General features: G+C 39.8%; 1 protein-coding gene across 1 annotated transcript in view; it reads right to left on the reverse strand.

Annotated features, from left to right (window-relative positions):
* The window catches only part of pot1 (protection of telomeres 1 homolog), a 68,212-nt gene that overhangs the window by 37,728 nt on the left and 5,694 nt on the right, over window positions 1–24,790 (reverse strand). Inside the window, exons 2-6 of the mRNA XM_019267597.2 lie at window positions 9,554–9,687; window positions 8,128–8,200; window positions 5,742–5,830; window positions 2,949–3,056; window positions 1,080–1,154 (exon numbers count right to left, since the gene is read on the reverse strand). Of these exons, the coding sequence (XP_019123142.2) occupies window positions 1,080–1,154; window positions 2,949–3,056; window positions 5,742–5,830; window positions 8,128–8,200; window positions 9,554–9,673 (465 nt within the window). The 5' untranslated portion in view covers window positions 9,674–9,687. The remainder of the gene's footprint in view (window positions 1–1,079; window positions 1,155–2,948; window positions 3,057–5,741; window positions 5,831–8,127; window positions 8,201–9,553; window positions 9,688–24,790) is intronic.

The following is a 24,790-nucleotide window of genomic DNA, read 5'->3' on the forward strand; positions in this document are numbered from 1 at the left end:
TGAGGTAATAAAACGAATGTCGGTACAAAAAGTTATTGTATGAGATGCTGTAACTACAGAACAATCGAAACAAACAGTGAGGAGATATAAACTGATATCTGAGCAAAAATTGAAATAATTTAATTGGACACAGGGAAATCAAATTAGAATTATCATTTATTTATTTATTTATTGTACAGATTTAAAGGGGGCTGAGGGAATTTATTTCTAAGAGCTGTGTATTAAGGAATTATTCAGGTATTTTAAAGCTTTTTACAAAATATTTGTCTGGTAGTAATTGGGTTTTAAGTATTTAAGTATTTTAAGTTTGCATTGCGTAACTGGGCATTAATGGGTTATGAAACAAAACAAAATGTTGTAATATTAACACACACATTTATAATGGATTATGACACAAAGAAAAAGGACCATGAAGTTCACTTGAAACAATCTAATGTGATCAATACAATAACTCTGCTCTAACTTCTTCCTTTACAACGATAATAATGTCCAGATTTGACTGATAGTCAGAGAGGATTTAACTATATGTTTATTATTGGGGTTGTAGTTTGCACTGGAGTAGAACTGAACTACATTATATTGAAGGATGTTTTTAATACATGAGAAGGCTGTAATATTTGAAACACCTTTTAATCTGTCCTGTAAAACACCACCAACTAATACAACCTCACTAATAAACGTAAGGTAGAATTATGACCTATCTGACAATGTCAACAATAACTTGTAACATTTTAACCTTCATAAAGCTTCTTGGCAGAGCTGTTGTAGTAGATCACATTAGACTGTAAAGGTATTCCTGATGAAGTGGTTAGTCATTGTCCACTGGTCGGAGACAAAAGTGTGTCCATCAAAAATGCAATTTTTTATATAAATAATTAGATCAAGAGATTATTGAAAGTTATGAGGTTTAAATATCATCAAACACTGAAAACCTTCATCACCACCACAAAGACTCAGAGGTCTGGTGAGACCCTGACTCTGAGACAGCCAACAGATGACATGAAGTGTCCTGACAGATACAAGGCCTCCACAACACACTCCAGCAGCCTCTTCAGCTAACCAGGCTTTCGGACACTGACCTCAGTGGAGGGTGCAGGGCCCCTCTTGACGGCCGGCGGGGATGTGGGGTCACGAGGAGGCGGCAGGCGGAAGACCTGAAGGACGAACACAGAGAGGCGACATTATAGCCATCACACCACTGCTGCTGGAGTTCAGAATGAATCAAGTAAACAGCAACTAAATAGCCAACTGTACCTCAGAAAATAGTATTATTTAAGATTTGGTTTATGTAACAAATATGTCAATCAGCTGAGGGCAACCTGCATCCATAGACCCCTAGATCAAAATTGAGCTTTTTTTTCAATCCAAACAGTTTTAACCTCTTTCTCTCCACCCCCATTATAGAAATCAAACTCAAGATTACATTGAGATGCAGCTCAGAGCTATGGGTCAAGTTTTTTCGAGTCATATATCTGCGCTATTCAAATATTAAGATTTTGGAGTGTATAAAGGTCTGAACACAGTATAATAGTATATAGAAGTATATTGGTATTGGTGTAAAATGTAACCATTTTTGATCACTCTAAAATTAATAAAAATGTTTAGAATTCCTTCTAAACTTACTGCTACCAAGATTTCGAAACACTATATAAATATTCATGTTTTACTTTGGAATCAGAAACTTTTGACATTTGGAGATTTCTTGCAGAACTGGATTTTTCTACGAACACTTCTCTTGTGTAAATTGCTCAGAAACCCAGTTCTTGTCACGTAGGAAAGCCATCCATCCTCTGGATGCTCCAGCTCTCTAGTTTGTAGCTGTAAAGTTTCACGAGGCAGTGATTATTCTAGAGGTCAAAACAGGTTATTTTACACAGAAAGCTCAAGTTGCAGCCGCCTCACTACAATGAAATGGCTCCTATGAGGGCTACCAGCATCACACATGAATACAACTGGGCTCATTGAATCCACGAGAGTCTCAGCTTTCCCGGCACCCCAAGATTTATTCAAATACACTAGATGAGAATAACACACTTATACATGCAAAAGGTGCATGGTTTTTCCCAAAGCTGCATGGGATTAGCATAACATCGGCATGTGTGTGTAAAGAGGAGACTTGTGGGTCCCATTCTCATTCAGATGTGAGACAATGTCTATGTCAGTATTTCCATAGCCAAAATTTTGCCTCACTTGGGAGCATTTGGGGTGTTAGGCCGCTCCCTAACATGCTTGAAAATCAGTGTTAGGTCATCTAGTTTCATATGACACCAGTGTCTTCACTGTGGCTTTAAAACTCAGCCGGCACTGTATCTGAAGGACAGCAATATCATGTCGAGTGGAAGAGCTTTTGAATATTTTCTATTTGATTTTGTAAACCCTAAAATAAACTGGAATAAAGTTTTAAAAAATGTATTTGTAGTTCACAGTGTCTGTTGTGAATTTGAAGCTCGTTGTGTTCTTAATGTAGTGATGGCTGAGCCTGTAGGTAAAACATGAGAAGAAAGTCAAATTCATCAGCAGGTAAACAGAGACATGTCTCCAGGTGGTGGTGTTTTTGTTGTGTCTGTCTGACAGTAACGGAGAGTGAGACGCGGCTGAAGATGAGTCATGTTCAATTTACAGCTCGCAGACGATCTCATGCACTAAACACTGTTATAGCCTGCAGACTGAATCCATACACATGCACACACTTCAGTTCAGACAGAGAGGATGAGCAGTACCTGAGGTCATGACCCGACGCCTCGTTGCTCAGGCACCAGATGGTTTTAAAGTTTGCCATGTGATGCATTTCAAACGTGCAAAAAGATCAGAACAGGGCTTTTTTGTGTGTCTCATGCCTGATCATGTCATGTCGTTTTAACCTAGTGCCCAGAGACTCGTGAATGAACTGAAAACACCAACATGTATATGCATTTATACAGTGGATACCGATTTATATAAGCACTTACATAAATGCAGGCGTTGTCTCCTGACATCAGCAGGTTACAGGGGTGCAACTTGTCTTTATGGACTGTGGGAGATTTGCCCACAGTGAAGCCAGAGGCCACCACCACGTCCTGTCGATACAACAAGATAAACAATAAGCCGAGAAATCAGGGATTAAAGTTGCGAAAGTAGAGTCGTATAAATAAACATTCTTCCTTCCAGAGGGAGGACAGATTGAAGCAGCAGATGCAGCATCCTGGGAGACGTTAAGTAAGACTTCACAACAAGCCGCCGATGATAAGCTAGTGTGAAAAGTGGAGATTGTCTTTTGTTCGGCGTGTCAGCTGCCCCCGAGACAGCTTTAAATCCTGACAAAGGGACAGCAGAGTCTGAATAATCATGTTACAAAGACACACAGCCTGACAAGAACTCTGTGATCTACAGGCGAGCGCAGCGGCTCAGGCTGCGATGACTTTCTGACTTCACGAGCTTTATGGCACTTTGAGTTCCATCAAGACGGAGGATTATCCCTGATGTGTTCACTGTCCCCGTCCAGGTCAAAAACAGACTCACTGCTGTACATAGCGTCACACTGCTGTTGTGTACAGATGTGACAGTATCAGAGTAAACTGGCACAGCGGGCTACGACAACAATGTCTCAGACTTTGTAAAGTTCAAGGGAGCTGCAGAAAGTAAACTGTTCCATCAGAGCCACGAGACATGAAAAAACAAGTTAATGGAGCTCAGGATTACAGACCGGGAGGATGGCGCAGGGGTGGAGGACATCTCTGAAGCCTTCAGCGGTGACATAACTTCAAAGACAGGTGGCCTTGTAAATATTTATTTTTTTGCTGCAGGATCACATAGCTTACGCTTCTCTGTAATGGACAGATATTAATATCTGTGGCCGTGATTATCTGTGGTGCTGGTAGCCATGTTTGAGGATTATAAATAATTTACCTCTTTATAGTGCATGTTTGTAGGACTGTGTGCAGGCTGTGGGTTTAAAGGCAACTCTGATCTCCCACATGAATGGTGGACTCCACCACTGACAGTCTGATTTCATGAAAATCTAAAGGATGACAACTTCAGCCACTGTATGTGTGCTGCTATTGCTTAATTGCAAGTGTAACTTTGAGTTTAATTCTCTATTTATCTGTACCTTTTTCCTGCACTTGTGCTGCTGTAACACCCAAATTCCCCCTTAGGGATCAATAAAGGATTATGTTATTTTACCTCATCTTAAAGTTAAACAGATAGTTCCAGTTCATCACAACTAGTGTTATTGTCCATATCTACCTTCAAATGAAATATCATATTCTAGATAAACTGGTGGTACAGATTCATCAAAGCGCAGGATATTCAATTACTTCAAAGCATTGGAGGCATAACACGGCACGGTTCAGTGCGCATTTCTTCAAACTCACAATATGTAAATGAATTCATCTCATCCTACAGATTAACGCTACACTCATCATCACATCAGACGTATCACTTGGCTCATTACCTTATTCAAATAACAGGTTTTATGATCCAGAAAAAAACAAATTTCCACAGACACACCTCCCAAATATCGAAGCCTAGCTATTAATGAAACTACCATAATGCATTCTCATCATCATCACATGAATATTCATTATAAAGAGTCTTTCGAACTGTTCTTCACTCAATCTTCTCAGGCTCAAAGGAACCAGCCTCAAGGGAAGAACTTTTCCACACTGCTCTGTCTGACAAGGACACTTTCTCTTTTCATATTTATTATCTAATCAAATCAATCTGTCAAATATAATACATGTAATAAATCAGATATTGTTACAAGCAGAGTGATGGGGTGGGTGGAAAGCATAGACACTTAACTGTCTGTCTACCAGCGGGACTATCCATTAGTCCATCCTGTTACTCCTAGAATACACTCTCTCCAAGGAGTTGTTTGCCCTTAATATGAGATGACCAGTGTTTTCATTCTAACAACCGTCAGGCTAGTTTTCATTGTAGCATGATAATAATAAACATACTTAATTCTGTTAAAGGTTTGGCTAAGTTTAAAGACCCAAAACAACTCGGTTAGGTTAGTTTAAAACACATTAGTTACATCAATTAAGTTATGTACATAAGTTATGTTCTTTATATGTGATGTATGTTAAATACGTTAATTAAGTTATCCCAGGCTGGAATGTAAAACAGACAATGGAATTAGAAATGAAGGTCTGTGCCAAATTAAGACCTTGGTCTTTCTTTAGTATTTACAGTAAATCACAATAACGCACAAACACACATGTTGTTCTTAAAATATTAAGCAGCTGAATTGCTGATTGTACTGTCCTCTCTATGGGTTTCTGTGACATCTAAATAAAGACGGAGTTATCTGGGAAGGTGTAGAGCATGTGATCTTTACCAGAGAACAGACATCAACAGGATTTGTTAACACTTGGCGGTAACACAAGTGACACAAAGGAGAGAAAAGGAAACGGAAAATAACTCCAACTGTAAATTAGATTCAGCACCACCAGCCTGTACACGTACATCATCACCATCTCCAGCAGCATGTCTGCACGCACTAAATATAATGTATTCTACAGTTTGTACATCTTCCGTTTTTCCAGGACAGTAAGAAACCCTGAAGACTTATCAGTAGTGCATAGAATGTGGTGGATATTTAGATTATATTTTGATATACTGCATTTCTGTTTCCTTTTTTGCATTTACCTGACATAAGCACTGAAAAAACTTCAAGAAAAAAATAAGACCACAATAACGGCTCGACCCTCATATATGTTTCTATCCGAATAATATCTCTGATGACAGAGTGAACCTACTCCTTGGTTGACAGCTTGATTGAAGTCCTTGGCTAGGGTTCCCATCAGGACAACGTTAATGGATGACGCATCTGCTTGGGAATCTTCTTCTGCGAAACAGACACAGAACAACACAAAGAAGGAAGATCCAACATTCAGATGAGGATGGGGAGGCATACAGGTGATGATCTCTGTCATGTATCAAAGATACGTTTTTGAAATCAAGAATATGTAAATATTAAGTCACAAAGACAGGGAAAATAAGATTGACTGAACTTATGCAACCCTATCAACTATTTGCCTCATGTTGCAACTATAGATCCAAGTGGATGAATATCCCAAGGCTCAATCCTGGGGTCTCTATTATTCAATATTTACGTTTCCTTTAGGCCAAATTATAACTCAACAATAAAATCGCCTATCATAAATGTTCAGATAACAGCCAAATTTATCGTGCTTTGTCCTATCATAAATGTTCAGATAACAGCCAAATTTATCGTGCTTTGTCAGTAAATACAGTCCTAAAAAATGTCTAATTTGTTTTTTGTTGCTTTGTAAATGAACTTCCAATGTATCCTTGGGCTGGGTACCACAATATGACCCTCATCGACAAATCTGGTGCTGTGGTCATGTGTATTATTACAGTAAACTAAAATTACACATTTTGTTGCCCGTCTTAAAAATCTGGTGGACAGGAGCCCCTTGTCTTGCACTCTGACTGACACTTCGAATGAATGGGAAGCTAAAGTAATTTGTTTGCAAAATTGATGAGGTTCTGTTCATTAGTGGTGCCTCAAATGCCTCATTTAAGTAACAGATTAACAAAGCAGTGAAGCAGTTTTTATAAAGGCATCTGTGGTGTTGAATCCAAAGTGCTTCCACACATTACATCTCAGATAGCTTGCTGTTGTGCTTATCTGTTCAGCACAGCTCACTAGTTTTATCTGTTTTGTGGTAACTGTGAACAGTCTAGTTTACTGATCAAACAATAGGTCAAAAGATAGATACGCACACACACACACACACCCTGAATCAATCTTTTAAATGCCATACCAAAGGAAACAAATAGGAGAAAGATTAGTGAAAGCATCACAAATCAACCACAAAATTGCACCAGCAGCTCACTGTACCAAAGCTGACAGACGTTCTTTAAACCAACAATACAGAGGTGGTGGACCTGCTCATCTTGCAGCAGGAGACACAGGCAGCGTGTCAGAGAGTTTTAATGAATGGGAGAAAGAATGTCCCCGCCACAATAAGAGCCTCAGCTCTCTGTGGCTGTTTAATCAGGCTGCTCAGAGATAAGAAGGCCTCGGACAAGAAAACAATGAGACACAGTTGCCTCCTCCTGCTTCTACAATACAGATCGTCTAAACAGCTTAACACACACATATAATACACATATAATAGGTCTACCACACACACACTATCAACTCTGCAGTACTATGCAGCTTGAGCTTCTTAGCCTCTTTTAGGCTCCTAGTTTTAGTTTAACATATTTAGGGTCTGGTCATTTATAGCAAACAAGCCCAAACATACTGTGCTCAATCAAAACATGTGAAGTCTCATCAATTTGGACAAGAGGAGGTATGACGATCAAACCACAATCGCCCCCGTAGCACTGTACACTGTTCATGCAACACCTATCAGGTTTTTTTCTGGTCTTGAACGTTAGTTGGTCATGCCTTGTGTCATTTGTGATTCAAAAAATGTTATTCATATTTTAATTAAATCAAGTTGGTGGTGGAAGACACATATTTCAACTCACATTGAAATCAATGTATCCCAGGGGAGGCAGGCTAGTGTTTGCATGGCATGGTAATATTGAATTAACCACACTGTAACAAGTGCACAGCTTATATATTGGTTAGCCGCTATTAACGGCCGATATATATAAAATATAGCAGTATTGAACATTTGACATTCTTATTAAAAAAAGAAGAAACTTATTTCAGTCCCAACTCTGCAAATTATATTTTCTTTCCTGAGAAGAGTAAATTACATCATGTGTCAATTAAAAAAAAAAAAAAAAATCTAACATAATAAATTGAGGATTTTTCTCCTCTAAAAAACACATGGGAAAAGTTTAAGACAAATTTTCAAAACTTTAAACCAAAGTACACAAAGATATTATTTCTGGCGGTGACTGACAGGTTGCTGAATGGGCTCCTCATGGCAACAGTGCCCTTTAAAATGAAACAACACTGAACTCACTCATATATGAGCCTGCTCTGAAAACTAATTTCTAAACACAGAGAACCCAGCAGGCAGCTGCTTAAACCAAAAATGCAGGTACAAACAGACAGCTGATACACACACACACACACACACACACACACACACACACACACACACACACACACACACACACACACACGCACACAGCCAAACACACTTTGAGAGTTACCTTGGATGACAGTTTTCAGGATGAAGTTGTCAGCTGCTAACAACACCAGCGGACCTTTACGAACCACTTTCCCCTGGAAAAATACAAAACACCAAACTTTGAGACAAACTGAAAAGCGTTTAGCGCTGACTGAAGCTCTGCTGATTTTCTCTGAGGGCCTGTCAACTGATCAAAGCCACATCAGAAAACTGAGCAACGTTGATGAGCGCCTCTGGGAAATGAACTGCGAGGCGGAAGGTGGATTATCCTGCTCCTTTGGTTTTCGTAAATATATTCCTGTAGCGTATTAATAAAGAACATGAAAATAACCTCACATAAAGAAAAAAGAAACTTGCTGGATGCAAACAGATGGAGGCAGGTGACAGATAAATGAAAAGGGAATAAGGGGAAAAACACTGATAAATACATGAACTCTACAGAAAAGATGTAGTACGTGTGAAGTGCTTTATGAGTTTGGTTGAGTCTGGACTGGTTTTACTGTCTGGTGTCTGGTGTGCGAGCCTAAACCAGTCTGAGTTTATCTATGTTAACCCTTGGACGACGACTACAATACTCTCAGCATTAGCGGGGTAGCATCACAGCTGAGCAGACGATGGTGCAGAGTTAGCGGCATCTTCATGGAAAGTAAAGAAGTAAGAAACACTTCACTTCTTAAGGCTTATGGTTTATGTAAAAGCTGCAACTTCACTGTCACTCATGGTTCATATCATTTTCCACTTGAAAGGAGTCACATGTCCTAGTGGTAAAATACGGTATCAATTGTCAAGTCTTTGGCTTAATGTCAAACTAGTTTTTTTTTTTCTTTACATCAGTCAAAGCCTAATTTTTGTGAAAATGAGTGATGTGAGCTCTTTCTTTTGTTCCAGTTAAACCTCTGTCAGCAGCGTACTGAATGAGCTGTAACTGATTTATGAACTTTAAGAGAAAACACGTGAACAGTCTCACAATAATGCTTGTATGTCACAAATGTGTTGTCATAATGATGTTGTCGTGACAGTGATTCCTGTCTGAAGTACTGTATGTTTAGACACAACAGTTCTTAGAGTGAATGGAACATGAACATGTATTTATGTAACACAAGGAGGTGTCTGCTGCGGGAATGATTGTGATTTCTCTATGTGTTGGTTTTGGAATTCATTGGCAGTCTTAAAATGTATGTGCTGTTGGAAATGAGTTATATATAAATGTTATATGTTGATATTGCAGTTACCAAGTCGACTTGTACTAAAAGCAAACGTGAAATATTCTGTAAATTACAGGACACTGTTCTAGTTGTGGCTGAAACGTTAGACCAGAGTCAACGGTCCCACCCAGAGGTAACAGTATTTATAGAGTAGATACAGTTTCTGTCTTTGACACAAATATCAGTCTCATTATTGTGTAAAAATGAAAAGCCTCTCTGATTACAGGCCTAGTGTAAACAAACCTTGACTGTTTTGTTGGAGACGTCGGTGCTGTTGCTGATGAGCAAGATGGGAATGCTGGTCAGGTGTGTGGGTATCTGGGCGCCTGACCCCGCCCCCTCCGACAGCACACAGACAGGCATGATGTCAAGATGACCTGAGGGGCATGAATCAAAAATTAGTTTCTGTTCCAACAAACTGGGTGACAAATAGTTTGCATTAGAGTTCTGATTCATTAACCTGATTCTCGGTTTGTGTAAAATTGAAACGTGAAAATGTTTCTCTGGTTTGGACGGAAGCGAATGTCAGTGGTTTCAGGCTTTAAATCTGTTGCCTGTCATAGAGGAGAGGACACACACAGACAGCCACTAATCCGGCCTGTGATCTCTGATTTTAAGGTCTTTGGTTTAATGTCCAGTCTGACTCTCCTCTACCAAAGACCACTCATTACCAGGAGAAAACCTCTGTCAGAAAACGCCAGATCCATGTCGACAGCACGACGGGAGGGTTAAAGTCTGTGAGGCATTTCCGAGAGAAACCCAGAAAAGTGTTGGCCATGTTCCCAGCAGGTAGCACGTTGCTTCCTGTCAGAGCTTGTTAGTTAGATTTGCGGCAGATTTGACTTGCGAGTCCCTCTGTGGAACCGAGTCGACCGAGGACGGCAGAGTGGGAACAGCCTGCGAGGCAGACGAGTTGTTCACTCAGCCGTACAGTCAGCTGCTCGGTCAGGCAGAAAACCCAGCCAGGAAAAAATAAAATCAAGTAAACGTGATTTAGGCCAGAGGGGAGGAGCCGGAGCCGGAGGCCTGAATTAGAGCACGAGGAGTGATTCATTCATGAGTTCAATGCTGCACTGTGCAAAGGTACCACAGAGGATTTCTGCATCTGACCTACAGCTGCTACTAGTCACTCCAAACCTCACAGAGCGGCAGGTTCAGACTCACCCTGCCAAGAACCTGGAGCTGCAGCTCGCCTAGCAGCTCAGAGATTTAAGCAGCTTTCATTCTGGTGTCACTGTCACACATAAACAGGTTAAAAAAATAATAAGATTTTAGTGGGTTATACAAAACCTGTTGATTACCTAAAGCTGAGCAAACATTTGGTTCAGATTTTTTGTTCAGATCATCAAAACGCAAACTAAGACACAATAAGGCTATTACTCTTTTTAACCTTTTGAAAACTGACAAACTATGTGGGGAAAAAGGTAAATTCAGAATGCATGACACAGCATAAAGCAAGGTGATCTAAATATAGTAACAGTACAGGTCACACAGAGCAAAGACAACTTTCTACGTACAATAAAGCCTGGTGACCACATCCACACCGAAAGTGACCGAACGTGTTTATCTGTCAATTTTCTGAAGACTGTGAAACACATTACAGGTCAGACGTAATATTACGTAATATAATAATGCAGCTGTTTGTTGTTGAGCTCCTACCTGGATTTAAAACAGTTAGTCTGGGAAATTATTGGCCAGTTAAGCACACATACACTCAACATCATTCATGAGTGGAAGTGAATGCATACTTTCCCTCTGTGCACAAAATATTTCTCTTCAGTTGAACGATGAGTAAAAAAAGTGAGTCAAATCCGTATTAATGAACATCAATCCATCCACCTGACAGGTGTGGCATATTGACATGATGACTAGACAGCATGACTGTGATACAGGTGTGTCCTGGACTGTCACAATAAAAGTACACATATTTATCAGACACTGAACTATTTCACAATGGACTACAGATCACATTTTTTACTTTTTACTGTGCCAGGAGGGGAAAGTCATGACCCTCCCTACTCCATATTCCAACAATATTCCAATGAAGGCAGCAAGTATGTCATGCTCTCATTTGTGTTTTAAATTACTTAAAAAAGGTCCAGTGTGTCAGATTTAGAGGACTCTATTTACATAATATGGCAGAAATGGAAAATAATATGCATAACTATGTTTTCATTAGTGTATAATCACCTGGAAATAAGAATCATTATGTCTACAGACGTCTCCCACAGTATCCCAGAACACTCCCAGAAAAAACTAAACGCTAAAACTAGCTCGGACTTTTTTCTGCCTTTAGCACCCAGCACAGTTCCTTCTTCATGCTAGGAAGAAGAGAGTGAAGGGAGGTGGTTGCAATCATCAACTATACCACTAGATGCCACTGAATCATTAAATGATAAGCTTGTAACAATTGTACCATCTACGTGCGAGAGAGGTTGCTGTCACATACACCTATAGTCTTGTTGAGTCCTTCAGGACTCCTATATTTAATGTCACACTAAGGACATCATACTCGTGGAACAAGTGGCTCCTCCAACTTCACGTCTTTATTGGCAACTCCATGGCCACACTGCATCCTGACAAAAAACCCAGCTGCATGATGAGATCCTAAAACCTGGACCTGCTGGACCATATCTGTACATGCAGATATGGAGCTGACCCATAGCCCCTTGTAGCCGGTTTATATGTCAGCTTCATTTAAATGAATGGTCTAGACTGAGTTTCTCTCACAGAGCAGCAACATATCAGAGACCACCAGTCGGCTGTAAACAGTCTGCTGATCCCCACGGTGGGACAGCAGCTGATCCCTGCCAAATGATGGCTGGGCCACTACGAGCAGACGGCGGCCTTCCTGCTCCTCGGAGCGTCACAGTAACCCACCGCTCAGCTGCTCCGGGACACTCATTAACTCAAAGGGTAACTCAAGTTCATCCCAACGACATCGTTCATGAGGAACAGAGAGGCTGAGAGGGATAGACGATAGATCTCCAAGCAGCAGTGAGCTGCTGAACCATGGGCAGTTAGGAGTGCAAACCAGACACGACTGTGATGGTGGGAGGACGCTCGATGGTCTTACAGACTGAAATATTACAGTTCTGTTTCCATAAAAAGATGGAGAGTCGTGGAGAGTTTTACTCGCCAAAGGTCAGTTCAGTCAGTGGAGAGAAAGTGCACATGAATCAAGGATTTGTGATGCTGAGATGTTTATTGAAGCTTGGCCAAGGAGAATGGAGGATTTATCAATATACGTCATCATGGCGATTCTGAAGAAGCTGTGCTCTCTGGCTTGCACTCAAGACAATGACACAAATACTGTGTATATAAATGGTCATACTCAATGCTTCTACAGGATAAAGGTATTTGACAATTGGTTATTAGTCTATAAACAAGAAAAAATGTTTACACTTAGTGGTCCGACATTGTTATCTGACTTTTTCGAGACTTCTACTGTACATTATATACCTCTGACTATACTATACTTGGTTATCTTGCATAGAGCTGCTCTGCTTCTCAGGGAGAGACGTCAGTGTCCCCATAACAATGTAAGATTTAACACTGTCCCTACAGTGACCTCAAGACATATGCTTGACCCTGTGAAAACCTCATATGTGGCAGTGTGGGGTAGAAGATTCCCTCAATTGTCACGAGTCGACACATTCAGTGGAGTAAATGCACAGTTATTAATACAAATAGCACAGCAGTAGGGCTGGGTATCGATTCAAATTCCAAGAATAGATTTGATTCCGATTCTCAAGACTGAGAATCGATTATCATAATCTGATCCGATCCAATCCGATCCGATCTCGATTCAGGTTAGTGTTATTAAAACCATTTTTTTGGTCGCCTGAAGCCCTCGTTTTCGACAACGGAACACGGGCGCATATCTCTGCAAATGTAACCCACAATCGTCTCAGTTAATTTAAGAGAACGTACAGAAGTGGCTGGTAGTTGTAGAGTTTTCCTTGAGTGTTCTTTTGTCTGTAGTTTTATTATATTTTCGGTGAATTTCCATTTTTCCCACGTTAATGAACGCATCATAGTCATTCCGACGGCCATTGAACGCACCTTGCATGTGTTAGACGCCGTAGTGTAGTTTAAACACGGTGCACGCCTGTTTCAATTCAATGACGGGACTAGTGGGGTTAAAGTTCACCGGGGGAAAATGTATTAAAATTATAATTTAACTAAATCGATCTTTAGATGTACGAATCGATCTTAAGGAATTAATATGCAAATTGATTCAGAATCGGAAAATAGATTTTTTCAACACAGGCCTACACAGCAGCACTGTACATGACTCTCTCTGAGCACCCACTGAGACACAAACCAAACTCTCAACTTGCATATTTAATTACTATTTTACCATCTCCAATTTTCCAAAGTACACTCATTAATTGTGGACAGAGGTGAGCTCCTCACACATGCACACACAGCGAGCTCAGTGTTGGCTGCAACCCCAAGGTTCCTTTTCTACGACATAAAAGCTCCAGCTGCCACAGGTGTACGCTCCAGCAGTTTCACCTATTGAATAAATAAAAAAAATAAACTCGCACAGCTCAGTAGGTGATTTCAGGGGTTTTTATCAGGTCAGGAGCAGCTTGCGAGTCCAGGGCGTTGAGAGCGTGTCAAGGGAGAGCAGCTCTGCAGTGCTCAAAGAACCCCATTTATTAAAAACCATTTAAAACCACACTTGAGCACTGAGTCACGGCCTCTCTGTGGACAAGAGCAGGGGAAAAAAAGACAGATAGACCAACACACCCTGGACACAAACTCTCCTGTTTAAATTGTCTGACATTCACAGTACACTTCTTCCAGGGGTAAAAAATAAATAAATAAATAAATAAAATACGTTAAAAAAAGCCTCAAACTCAACCTTTTATTACAAACCTGAACCACAGACCACAGTTTGCTACACTTACATTAACAATGGATGAAATGGCTGTGCTTAATATGAAAAATGACAAAACCTGAACAAACGCTGCAGTTCCCCACAGCTTTGTGGACGATTCTCGCTTCTTTCAGCTCCAAGCTTTGGTTTAACTTTACATTTCATTTACTGTTTGGTTCATCAGCAGGCAGCTGTTTTTAAATAGACAAGATGCATAGACAGATGCTCTGATCAACCCACTGTACAATACCAGCCCTGCAACAAATGGCAGTCAGACAAAGTTAGAGACCAGCTGGTTCTAGCAGCTGATAACCCAGATATATTTCTCAGGATTGGTGAAGAACAAACCAGGAGATATTCGTAGGCAGCTGGTTGCACACACCATACCGTTTTTTAAGGTCATCATAATGATGATCTATGCTGTGTTTACTGTTAGTTTGTTGATTATGACTGGCAGAGCCACGTTCGATGCTGCTGTAAAACACTCACACAGACAGAAATTTGCAGATTTCGTTGTTAATTTTTCGATTTACTGGTGGATGAGTGTCTGACAGTGATGGACAGGATGCAGGAGGAAGATGAAAAAAAGAAGAGCTGGAAAAGAAAGAAGAATCAACTGTGTCCTGTCGCTTCATTGCTGCCGCCTTATCCACCGGCATTTTACCTGAATCCAAAGCAAAAGCTCAAACTACACCAATGATATGAGTTAACAATGTAACTTCAGCTAGCTTGCAGTCACAAACCACTGTACAAAGTTCTACATCTTATCACAGATCACATTAACTCATGTAATCATAGTGAAGCATGTGCACAGGGAACCATGCTGGAGGCAGGACAAATCATATCAGTGAGTGGACATGAATGTGTATCTTCCCCCAAACTACAACGAGCGAGGATGCTGGAGCGATATCCTCACTTCTGGCACAGCACAATTAAAAGGCACCAATCCAGAGTCAAACAGCCCTGCAGCAGCAAAGACGAGTGATCACTGAACATAACAATCGCACCATTTATATATCCAGACAAATGTTAATAATAACTCCAATCTTTAAGCATGCTTTTGACCTTGTTACCATTTTTTGTTGCAATTAATTTAATTGATGAAATCTTGCCACATACAGCAAACTTACAGACTTACAGTGACACTACAACAGCTACGTGGTGATGTCAGGCACAACGTCCTACAACTACACCAGTAAATCTGTTGTTTACTGCAAGTATGTAGGGACAGTTGGTTATTCAGTCATTTATTTTCATGTCGTTTCATCTGATTCAGAACAGGCTTGAAATGTTCAGTATTTCAGTAGACCTGGAGGAGGCACAATGACACACTGTCGTGTCGTGGAGAGGGTTTTTATCTATGCATCCCCACAAATCGTCTGTCTTATCTCCTCACCCTCAGGTTGGATACACAGACCTAAAAGCTTTATTTCCATGCAGGAATCAGAAAGATCCTCCCAGAGGGCAGTAAGAGGTGAACCTTCTTTCACCACATGCAGCTGATAAAAAGAAGCAGCTGACACTGGTTCATAATACAACATAACCATTGTACACACAGAGATGATTGCTGCGTCTATGAAATAACCACAATCACAAGATGCAAGAAGTGACTATAAAATGTCAAAACCCCCCAAATATACACGATGGAAAGCAGTAAAGCATTTTTGCTTGAAAAATGACTGAGTGATGAATCAATCGCCAAAAAAGACTCAAACATCCAGCTTCACATGTAAGTGACAGATTAGATAATTGTGAAAGGCTTTCGTAGATGGCATCAGCTCATAAACAGAAGCACTAACTGTTCCACAGATGCAATAAACACATTTCTACTGATGTTAATATTACATATGGCTGGTCAATTTCTGACTTCAAACTAGCTTCATATCTGTGGCAGACTGTACTGGGTAAGCATATGTCCAGTTTATGACTTTTAAACTAAGTTCGGTCTGCTGTTCGAGGATGTCACCTGCTGAATCCTGAGATTCAGGATAGGACATTTTAATACGGGCTCTTAGAGAGACCGACTCACTTCTGCGGCTGCTTGATTACAGTTTTTTAGCACTTCGCATTGGCTTCATTTCCAGGCACCAGAGGTTGCCGAACATTTACTTGACTCCAGAGTAACTGACAACATGTCAAAGAACCAGCACCACTACATTGATCCACTCCTACGCAGACTAGATAAAGTTTATTTCACTGCTTCTCAACAGTGGCCGGTAAGGAAGGGTTGATACAGATTGTCCATGAGCTTCAGACTTGAGAGTAGGGGTGGGCGATATATCGAATATACTCGATATATCGCGGCTTGTTCTCCGTGAGATGTATAAAATGACTATATCGCGACCATCGAGTACTTCTCACGTAAAAGCCGTCAGCATTTAATTCTCAGGAGTTTTGCCTGTGTCACTCCTGGTGCTCCTCACAGCACGCAGCACACTGCCCCGCCCACCCAGAAAAATCCCCTGCGCGCATGCGTACTTTTTGTATCAGGTGAGGAGAGACAAGGCCCACTCCGGAGGCGTACGCGCCGCGTAACAGCTGCGCCGCGGTCACCGGAGCAGATCGCCGCCAGTCTAGTCAATGAGAGCACTCACACAGGGCGCGCCGCGGAGCATCTCAGAAGCGTCTCCCCGCGCCACGGTGCGAGCATTCTATAGCATTTCTATTTTTGACGCGAGCCGCTGCTAAACCTCAATACGCAGTTCATGTAGCTTTTTACAACTTCACATCAACGTTACGTCATGACCGGTGGCACCAGGTGATCAAAGATCGATCAAAGGGTCTCAACATGAACGACGAGAGACTAATTGTTGTGGAACAACACACAATAATTTATGACAACAACATGCTTTTATAATCTCTCTCCATGTTGTGATCTTGTGTGGAATACGGCCGGCTCGCTACGCTGCCAAGACACCGCCCAGTGTGAGTTGACGCAGGGCAGAGGATGCAGCTAAAACGCGGCGCAGCCGTTACTAATCTAATAGAAGGGTCTACTTGAATCATCATACTGATGTTTTTTTTGCACAAAGGGTTGAATTTACATTCAAGTGATTTACAGGAGAAATAAATATCGGATATATATCGTGTATCGCGTATAGCTTAAAATATCGGATATTGGTTATAGGCCATATCGTGCAGCCCTACTTGAGAGCTGCAAGTTTGCCCAGGTGTTATGTTGTTTTATTGATTATTCTGTAGCTCTAGGTTAGCCTGTTTAATTTGGCATTAGAATTTTTCTGGGAACTAACATACAACATAATAAATATAATATATAAATTGATATACTATGATGCTAATATTGGGTGAGAGTCAAGTGAAACTATGTAAATGTTAAGCTTAGTTTGAAACCAACTAATAACCAGAGCTAACTTTTTTTTCAAGTGCTCTTTTATGAAATGCTAGCTCAGGATATTGGTCACTCTAATTGCCATGGGTGTGAATGTGAGCGTGAATGGTTTTTGTCTCTATGTGTCAGCCTTGTGATATACTGGCGACTTGTTCAGGGTTCTGCTGGGATTTGATCCAACCCCCCTGCAACCCTAATTAGAATAAGTGGTTACAGAAAATGGAAATGCCATTAAGGCTAGCAGGTGAGCACTGTGCCAATGTTGTTAATCTATATATACTAATTACCTGGGTGGCCATTTTTCTGTGTTTGTTTTACATTATTATTATATTATTATTATTATTATTATTATTATTATATTATTTATCAAATGACTCTTGGATTTTTTTTTTACCCATATCTGTATGAAAGTAGCTGTTGTGTTATTATCACATGCCTGATGATAATTGAATAAGTTCTAAACAAAGATGCCTCTATTATACCAGCAGCAGTTAAAACAGTGTGGAGGAGTTTAATGAGAAGGTATATAAATTAAATTTCTTTCCTCGTTTCAACACCTTTGTTCATCATCTGTGATGTGAAAACTTCACATTTCCACACAGTCAAAGATATAAAAAGTGTTGATCCTAATCATACTACAGTTCTAAAACCCTGCAGCACGGAGCGTTTCTCCAGCCTGGCTGCTGACAGCTTTGTCAGCTTAAGAGTCAATCACACTGAACGGTAGAGAGGAGGTGGTACCAACATCTGTTTCACAAAGTAAAAAGTTTAAAATTTGATAATGTTCTGCACCGGTGCCGAGCAGACAGCAGAAACAAGTTGCGCTGCCCTCTGTTAGATAATTTTGAGACAGCCTGCCATGCTGTTATCCTGCAGTGCTGTGTGCACACACAATGACACAAAAAACATAAAACTTGATGATCCAAATTACTGACATTTAAGTGGCAAATCTGACACAGTATGGAAAAGAGTGTGTATGTTAGGTCTTCTGTGTGGCTGATGTTTGAAAACCTCTCCTCGGGGTAAAGTAAAAAATATGACTTTAATATAGTGTACGTTCTGTGCTTGTAGAAGCAGATTTTTAGGGCTTTTCAAAACTAAAACACAGAAGAGTTGCTGACTGCAGGCCCCATAGTGACAATGGAGACGATTAGCTGTTTTAATGGGCTCCAATGGAGGCTGCACCTCACCTATAAACATTATTTATGATTCCAAAAACTTTTAGCTGTGAGCTACTCTGGGCTAAAGCTGTCAGATTAGATGACAGAATCAGCAGGTCTGTAATTACAGTATCAGAAAGATGACAACTTAATAATATCCTTTAATTGCACAGGTTACAATTGTACAAAAACCTCACAGCAACGTAAAATATCAAGAGGGTATTGTGGTGGATAACAGATATTAAAATGACGGCCCATCATGGTGAGGATGCAAAGGAAAGCTGACACACTCGATATCAACCTGTTAACTCACATCACAAATAAAAGGACAGACAGTGTAGATTCAAATATGCTTTCTAACACTAGTTTTATAGCTTTAGTGGTGCTCTACTTACTACTTCCATGTTTATGTTATTGTCACTTAACATTACTGTCAATGAACCCATGTGCAGATTTTGCACCTGAAAAATGTGTCACTTGAGCTGCAGGGACGTTTTTAATGTGAAAGCTACAGGATCCACTGTTTGGATGAAATTTAGAGTGCACCTAAAATGCACTATAACTAGGGATGTAATGATACACTTAACTCATGACTCGATTCGAGTCACGACTTTTTGTTCGCGATACGATTTTTTCACGATTTTTTAAATCAAAATGAGCTACAGACAAATTATGACCAAATAAAATTATCTTTTTATTTGTAGGAAAAACACATGACAAATATCTGCTTTCTTTAGAAACAATCTCACAGTAAACTGCTCTTAACTGGTGTGATGTGCAGTTTTCGTTCACAGGTGGCATAACCAGGGCTCTAAATTAACTTTTTTGATCACCAGCCAATGTGCGGGTAAGTTTCTGAAGTTACCAGCCAATCAGAATTTCCACTAGCCACATTTTTTCCGGCAAAAAAGACAGATTATGAGAGCAACTGAATTAATTTGATATTTTATTAACTAAAGCTTTTAATTAATCTTACAATGAAGTTGTGAACTTAAGTACATACAAAAATTATCCCAACATTTCATTACTCATTAACCCATTACAGTACATACTATCACTATCCACAGAGCACCTCGAGCAGCGGAAGCCAGACACAGAAAAAGCAAAGAGAATCCGGTGGATTTTCAAAAATAAATACCCCGTGCAAACTGCTGGTCGTAAACAGACAAAAGTGAAACTAATTTACTACGTAGCATATTGTACATGTAGAAGCATGTTTAGAAGAACATACACCGGGAAAATGTCAAATCTGAGCAAGTCTGGCGGGCTAAGTGCTCGTTCTGAAACATTCCGGTGGGGTTTGAAGTCACATGCAGGACGGACCAAATACGCCACGCCACGCAACGCGCGGGAAGCCTGTTCGACCAGTAAGAGCACGCGTGTGTGGGTTCCATTCGCCAAGAATCGCGATTCATTTTTTCTGTGAACCGATGCGAGTAGTCATGCATTTGTAGTGATTTTTAATCGTGTCACGATGCATCGTTACATCCCTAACTATATATACCTTTACAAGTGAACTTAATTTGACCTTCTTTAAACTTTTAAATGCACATGTCCAACTGTTCAATGTTTCAGTACTTATTGATAACCTGCTGTTCTCTGCCGAGGTGATCAACCACAAAATTGTCTGATCCATGAATCGACCACTAAATGTTCTGGTCAATTCAGTTTGTATTTTAAAAAGTCCTCTCATCATGCTGTTCACATTTTGACATCATGAACCTAGACAAAACCTAACAATCCATCAACAGTACCTGGTCAGTGCGAGGCTTCAAATGGGATGTACTCAGAGGGAAGTTGCCACCGAGCTTAGAGTGTCACTGAGAGTCACCAGCAGGCTGCAATAGTTGACAGCATCGTTGTCGGGCTGTATTTGATGCTCATGGACATTGACATTTTTTGTTGTGGTATACCCACCACTGTTGTTAGCTTTTGTTTCGATAAATTGTTTGTGAAGAAATTACCATTGCATGTTTTTACTTAAATGCCTACTTGCATGAATACTATCACTGTAGCATGAACTTTTTCCATTTTCCATAAATTCACCTGAAAGTTGAATACTTTAACTTTTGTGAGAGTGTATATCGAACATGAGTTTCAGACAAGTCATTGATTTTGTTCGAACCTGTCTCTGTCCCAGCAATGGCACACTCTCGAGAGAGGCTTCACAGAAGATATACAAATTACTAAAACTAATAATGTTCTGCAACACACATTCCCATCACGAAACGACGTTCAAACATTTCTAACAAGGTTTGGAGACTGGCCGAGGGAGATGTAAAGTATATAACACATACCCTACATATCTTTGACGGATCGCAATGCGCTGCTGTAACTCACATATATTATATCGTGGAATGAACTAGGAAAAAACACAATACCTCAACTCTTGACATACACCAAATCAGCATGTCCTAAACAGCAAGGCTTCTTACTAACATATGATGAAATGCATCAAATAAACAGACGAAGTTAGGGATGCAGGCCAGTTTCAAATAAAGCCTGGAGGAAATAAAGCCAATCTGAGGATTGAAAAAGAAGAGCCAGCTATATTTTGGCTGCCAATAGCCTATGGTAATATTGTGAGATTATGCCCAAAACATATTGTACTATATTTCTGTATTACAACAAATATTTATTTAGTACTAGAGTCAACTTGTGAGCTGATAAACGGTGAGTGAAAATGTCTGTCGGTGTAAGCTGCCATGTTTACTCTTACAATGTCAAAAATAAAGGAGACAGCACAAGAAGATGTGAATTAAACCATCGTGCCAAAAAAAGGACTTAAAACTTTCCTTTTTTCCACATCGTATTCAACATGATTTCTCTTGCTGTGATTTATTTGTTTCTGTTGCTTGTGTGCATATACTTTGTGTGTATTGTAGCACTTTGAGATTTCATTCAAATGTAAAGTGCTTTATAAATTAAACTTATTATTATTATTATTATTATTATTATTATTATGTATTAAACATCAAATGACTCACCAAATGATTTTTTTTTACCCATCTCTGTATGAAAGTAGCTGTTGTGTTAATTATCACATGCCTGATGATAATTGAATAAGTTCTAAACAAAGATGCCTCTATTATACCGATAATTGAATAAGTTCTAAACAAAGATGCCTCTATTATACCAGCAGCAGTTAAAACAGTGTGGAGGAGTTTAATGAGAAGGTATATAAATTAAATTTCTTTCCTCGTTTCAACACCTTTGTTCATCATCTGTGATGTGAAAACTTCACATTTCCACACATTTAAAGATATAAAAAGTGTTGATCCTAATCATACTACAGTTCTAAAACGCTGCAGCACGGAGCGTTTCTCCAGCCTGGCTGCTGACAGCTTTGTCAGCTTAAGAGTCAATCACACTGAACGGTAGAGAGGAGGTGGTACCAACATCTGTTTCACAAAGTAAAAAGTTTAAAATTTGATAATGTTCTGCACCGGTGCCGAGCAGACAGCAGAAACAAGTTGCGCTGCCCTCTGTTAGATAATTTTGAGACAGCCTGCCATGCTGTTATCCTGCAGTGCTGTGTGCACACACAATGACACAAACAACATAAAACTTGATGATCCAAATTACTGACATTTAAGTGGCAAATCTGACACAGTATGGAAAAGAGTGTGTATGTTAGGTCTTCTATGTGGCTGATGTTTGAAAACCTCTCCTCGGGGTAAAGTAAAAAATATGACTTTAATAATAGTGTACATTTCTGTGCTTGTAGAAGCAGATTTTTAAGCTTTTCAAAACTAAAACACAGAAGAGTTGCTGACTGCAGGCCCCATAGTGACAATGGAGACGATTAGCTGTTTTAATGGGCTCCAATGGAGGCTGCACCTCACCTATAAACATTATTTATGATTCCAAAAACTTTTAGCTGTGAGCTACTCTGGGCTAAAGCTGTCAGATTAGATGACAGAATCAGCAGGTCTGTAATTACAGTATCAGAAAAGATGACAACTTAATAATATCTTTTAATTGCACAGGTTACAATTGTACAAAATACCTCACAGCAACGTAAAATATCAAGAGGGTATTGCGGTGGATAACAGATATTAAAATGACGGCCCATCATGGTGAGGATGCAAAGGAAAGCTGACACACATCGATATCAACCTGTTAACTCACATCACAAATAAAAGGACAGACAGTGTAGATTCAAATTATGCTTCTAACACTAGTTTGTAGCTTTTAGTGGTGCTCTACTATATTACTTCCAATTGTCACTTAACATTACTGTCAATGAACCCATGTGCAGATTTTGCATCTGAAAAATGTGTCACTTGAGCTGCAGGGACGTTTTTAATGTGAAAGCTACAGGATCCACTGTTTGGATGAAATTTCAGAGTGCACCTAAAATGCACTATAACTAGGGATATAACGATACACTCAACTCACGACTCGATTCGAGTCACGATTTTTTCACGATTTTTTCAAATCAAAATGAGCTACAGACCAATTATGACCAAATAAAATTATCTTTTTATTTGTAGGAAAAACATCTTTCTTTACAGAAACTCTCAAGCAGTTTGTATTCTTAGAAAAAGTGCAACTTACATCTTAAACAACAAAACACATGACAAATATCTGCTTTCTTTAGAAACAATCTCACAGTAAACTGCTCTTAACTGGTGTGATGTGCAGTTTTCGCTCACGAGGTGGCGTAACCAGGGCTCTAAATTAACTTTTTTGATCACCAGCCAATGTGGCTGGTAAGTTTCTGAAGTTACCAGCCAATCAGAATTTCCACTAGTCACATTTTTACTGTGCAAAAAAGACAGATTATGAGAGCAACTGAATTAATTTGATCATTTTATTAACTAAAGCTTTACATTAATCTTACAATGAAGTTGTGAACTTAAGTACATACAAAAATGATCCTAACATTTCATTACTCATTAACCCTTACATACTATTCAAGGTCTAATATGACCAATTTTTTGTACATAACAATAAAATAAAAACATTCAAACTTGCGAGCAGCACGTGTCATTTTCCACAGAGCACCTCGAGCGGGCGGAAGCCAGACACAGAAAAAGCAAAGAGAATCCGGTGGATTTTCAAAATAAAATACCCCGTGCAAACTGCCGGTCGTACAGAAGTGAAACTAATTTACTACGTAGCATATTTGTACATGTAGAAGCATGTTTAGAAGAACATACACCGGGAAAATGTCCAAATCTGAGCAAGTAAACAAAGTCTGGCGGGCTAAGCGCTTGCTTCTGAAACACTCCCGGTGGGGTTTGAAGTCGCGTGCAGGACGGACCAAATACGCCACGCTCACGCAACCTGTTTGACCAGTGAGAGCACGCGCTGTGCGGGTTCCTATTCGCCAAGAATCGCGATTAATTTTTTTCTGTCAACCGATGCGAGTAGTCACGCATTTGTACCGATTTTTAATCGTGTCACAATGCATCGTTACATCCCTAACTATATATAATTAATTTGACCTTCTTTAAACTTTTAAATGCACATGTCCAACTGTTCAATGTTTCAGTACTTATTGCATAACCTGCTGTTCTCTGCCGAGGTGATCAACCACAGAAATTGTCTGATCCATGAATCGACCACTAAATGTTCTGGTTCAATTCAATTTGTATTTTAAAAAGTCCTCTTCATCATGCTGTTCACATTTTGACATCATGAGACCTAGACAAAACCTAACAATCCATCAACAGTACCTGGTCAGTGCGAGGCTTCAAATGGGATGTACTCAGAGGGAAGTTGCCACGGAGCTTAGAGTGTCACTGAGTGTCACCAGCAGGCTGCAATAAGTTGACAGCATCGTTGTCGGGCTGTATTTGATGCTCATGGACATTGACATTTTTTGTTGTGGTATACCCACCACTGTTGTTAGCTTTTGTTTCAATAAATTGTTTGTGAAGAAATTACCATTGCATGTTTTTACTTAAATGCCCTACTTGCATGATATACTATGACTGTAGCATGAACTTTTTCCATTTTCCATAAATTTCACCTGAAAGTTGAATATCTTTAACTTTTTGTGAGTAGTGTATATTCTGAACATGATAGTTTCCAGACAAGTCATTGATTTTGTTCGAGACCTGTCTCTGTCCCAG

The sequence above is a fragment of the Larimichthys crocea genome, chromosome XXI (assembly GCF_000972845.2).
Source record: "Larimichthys crocea isolate SSNF chromosome XXI, L_crocea_2.0, whole genome shotgun sequence".
NCBI classification, from domain to species: domain Eukaryota; kingdom Metazoa; phylum Chordata; class Actinopteri; family Sciaenidae; genus Larimichthys; species Larimichthys crocea.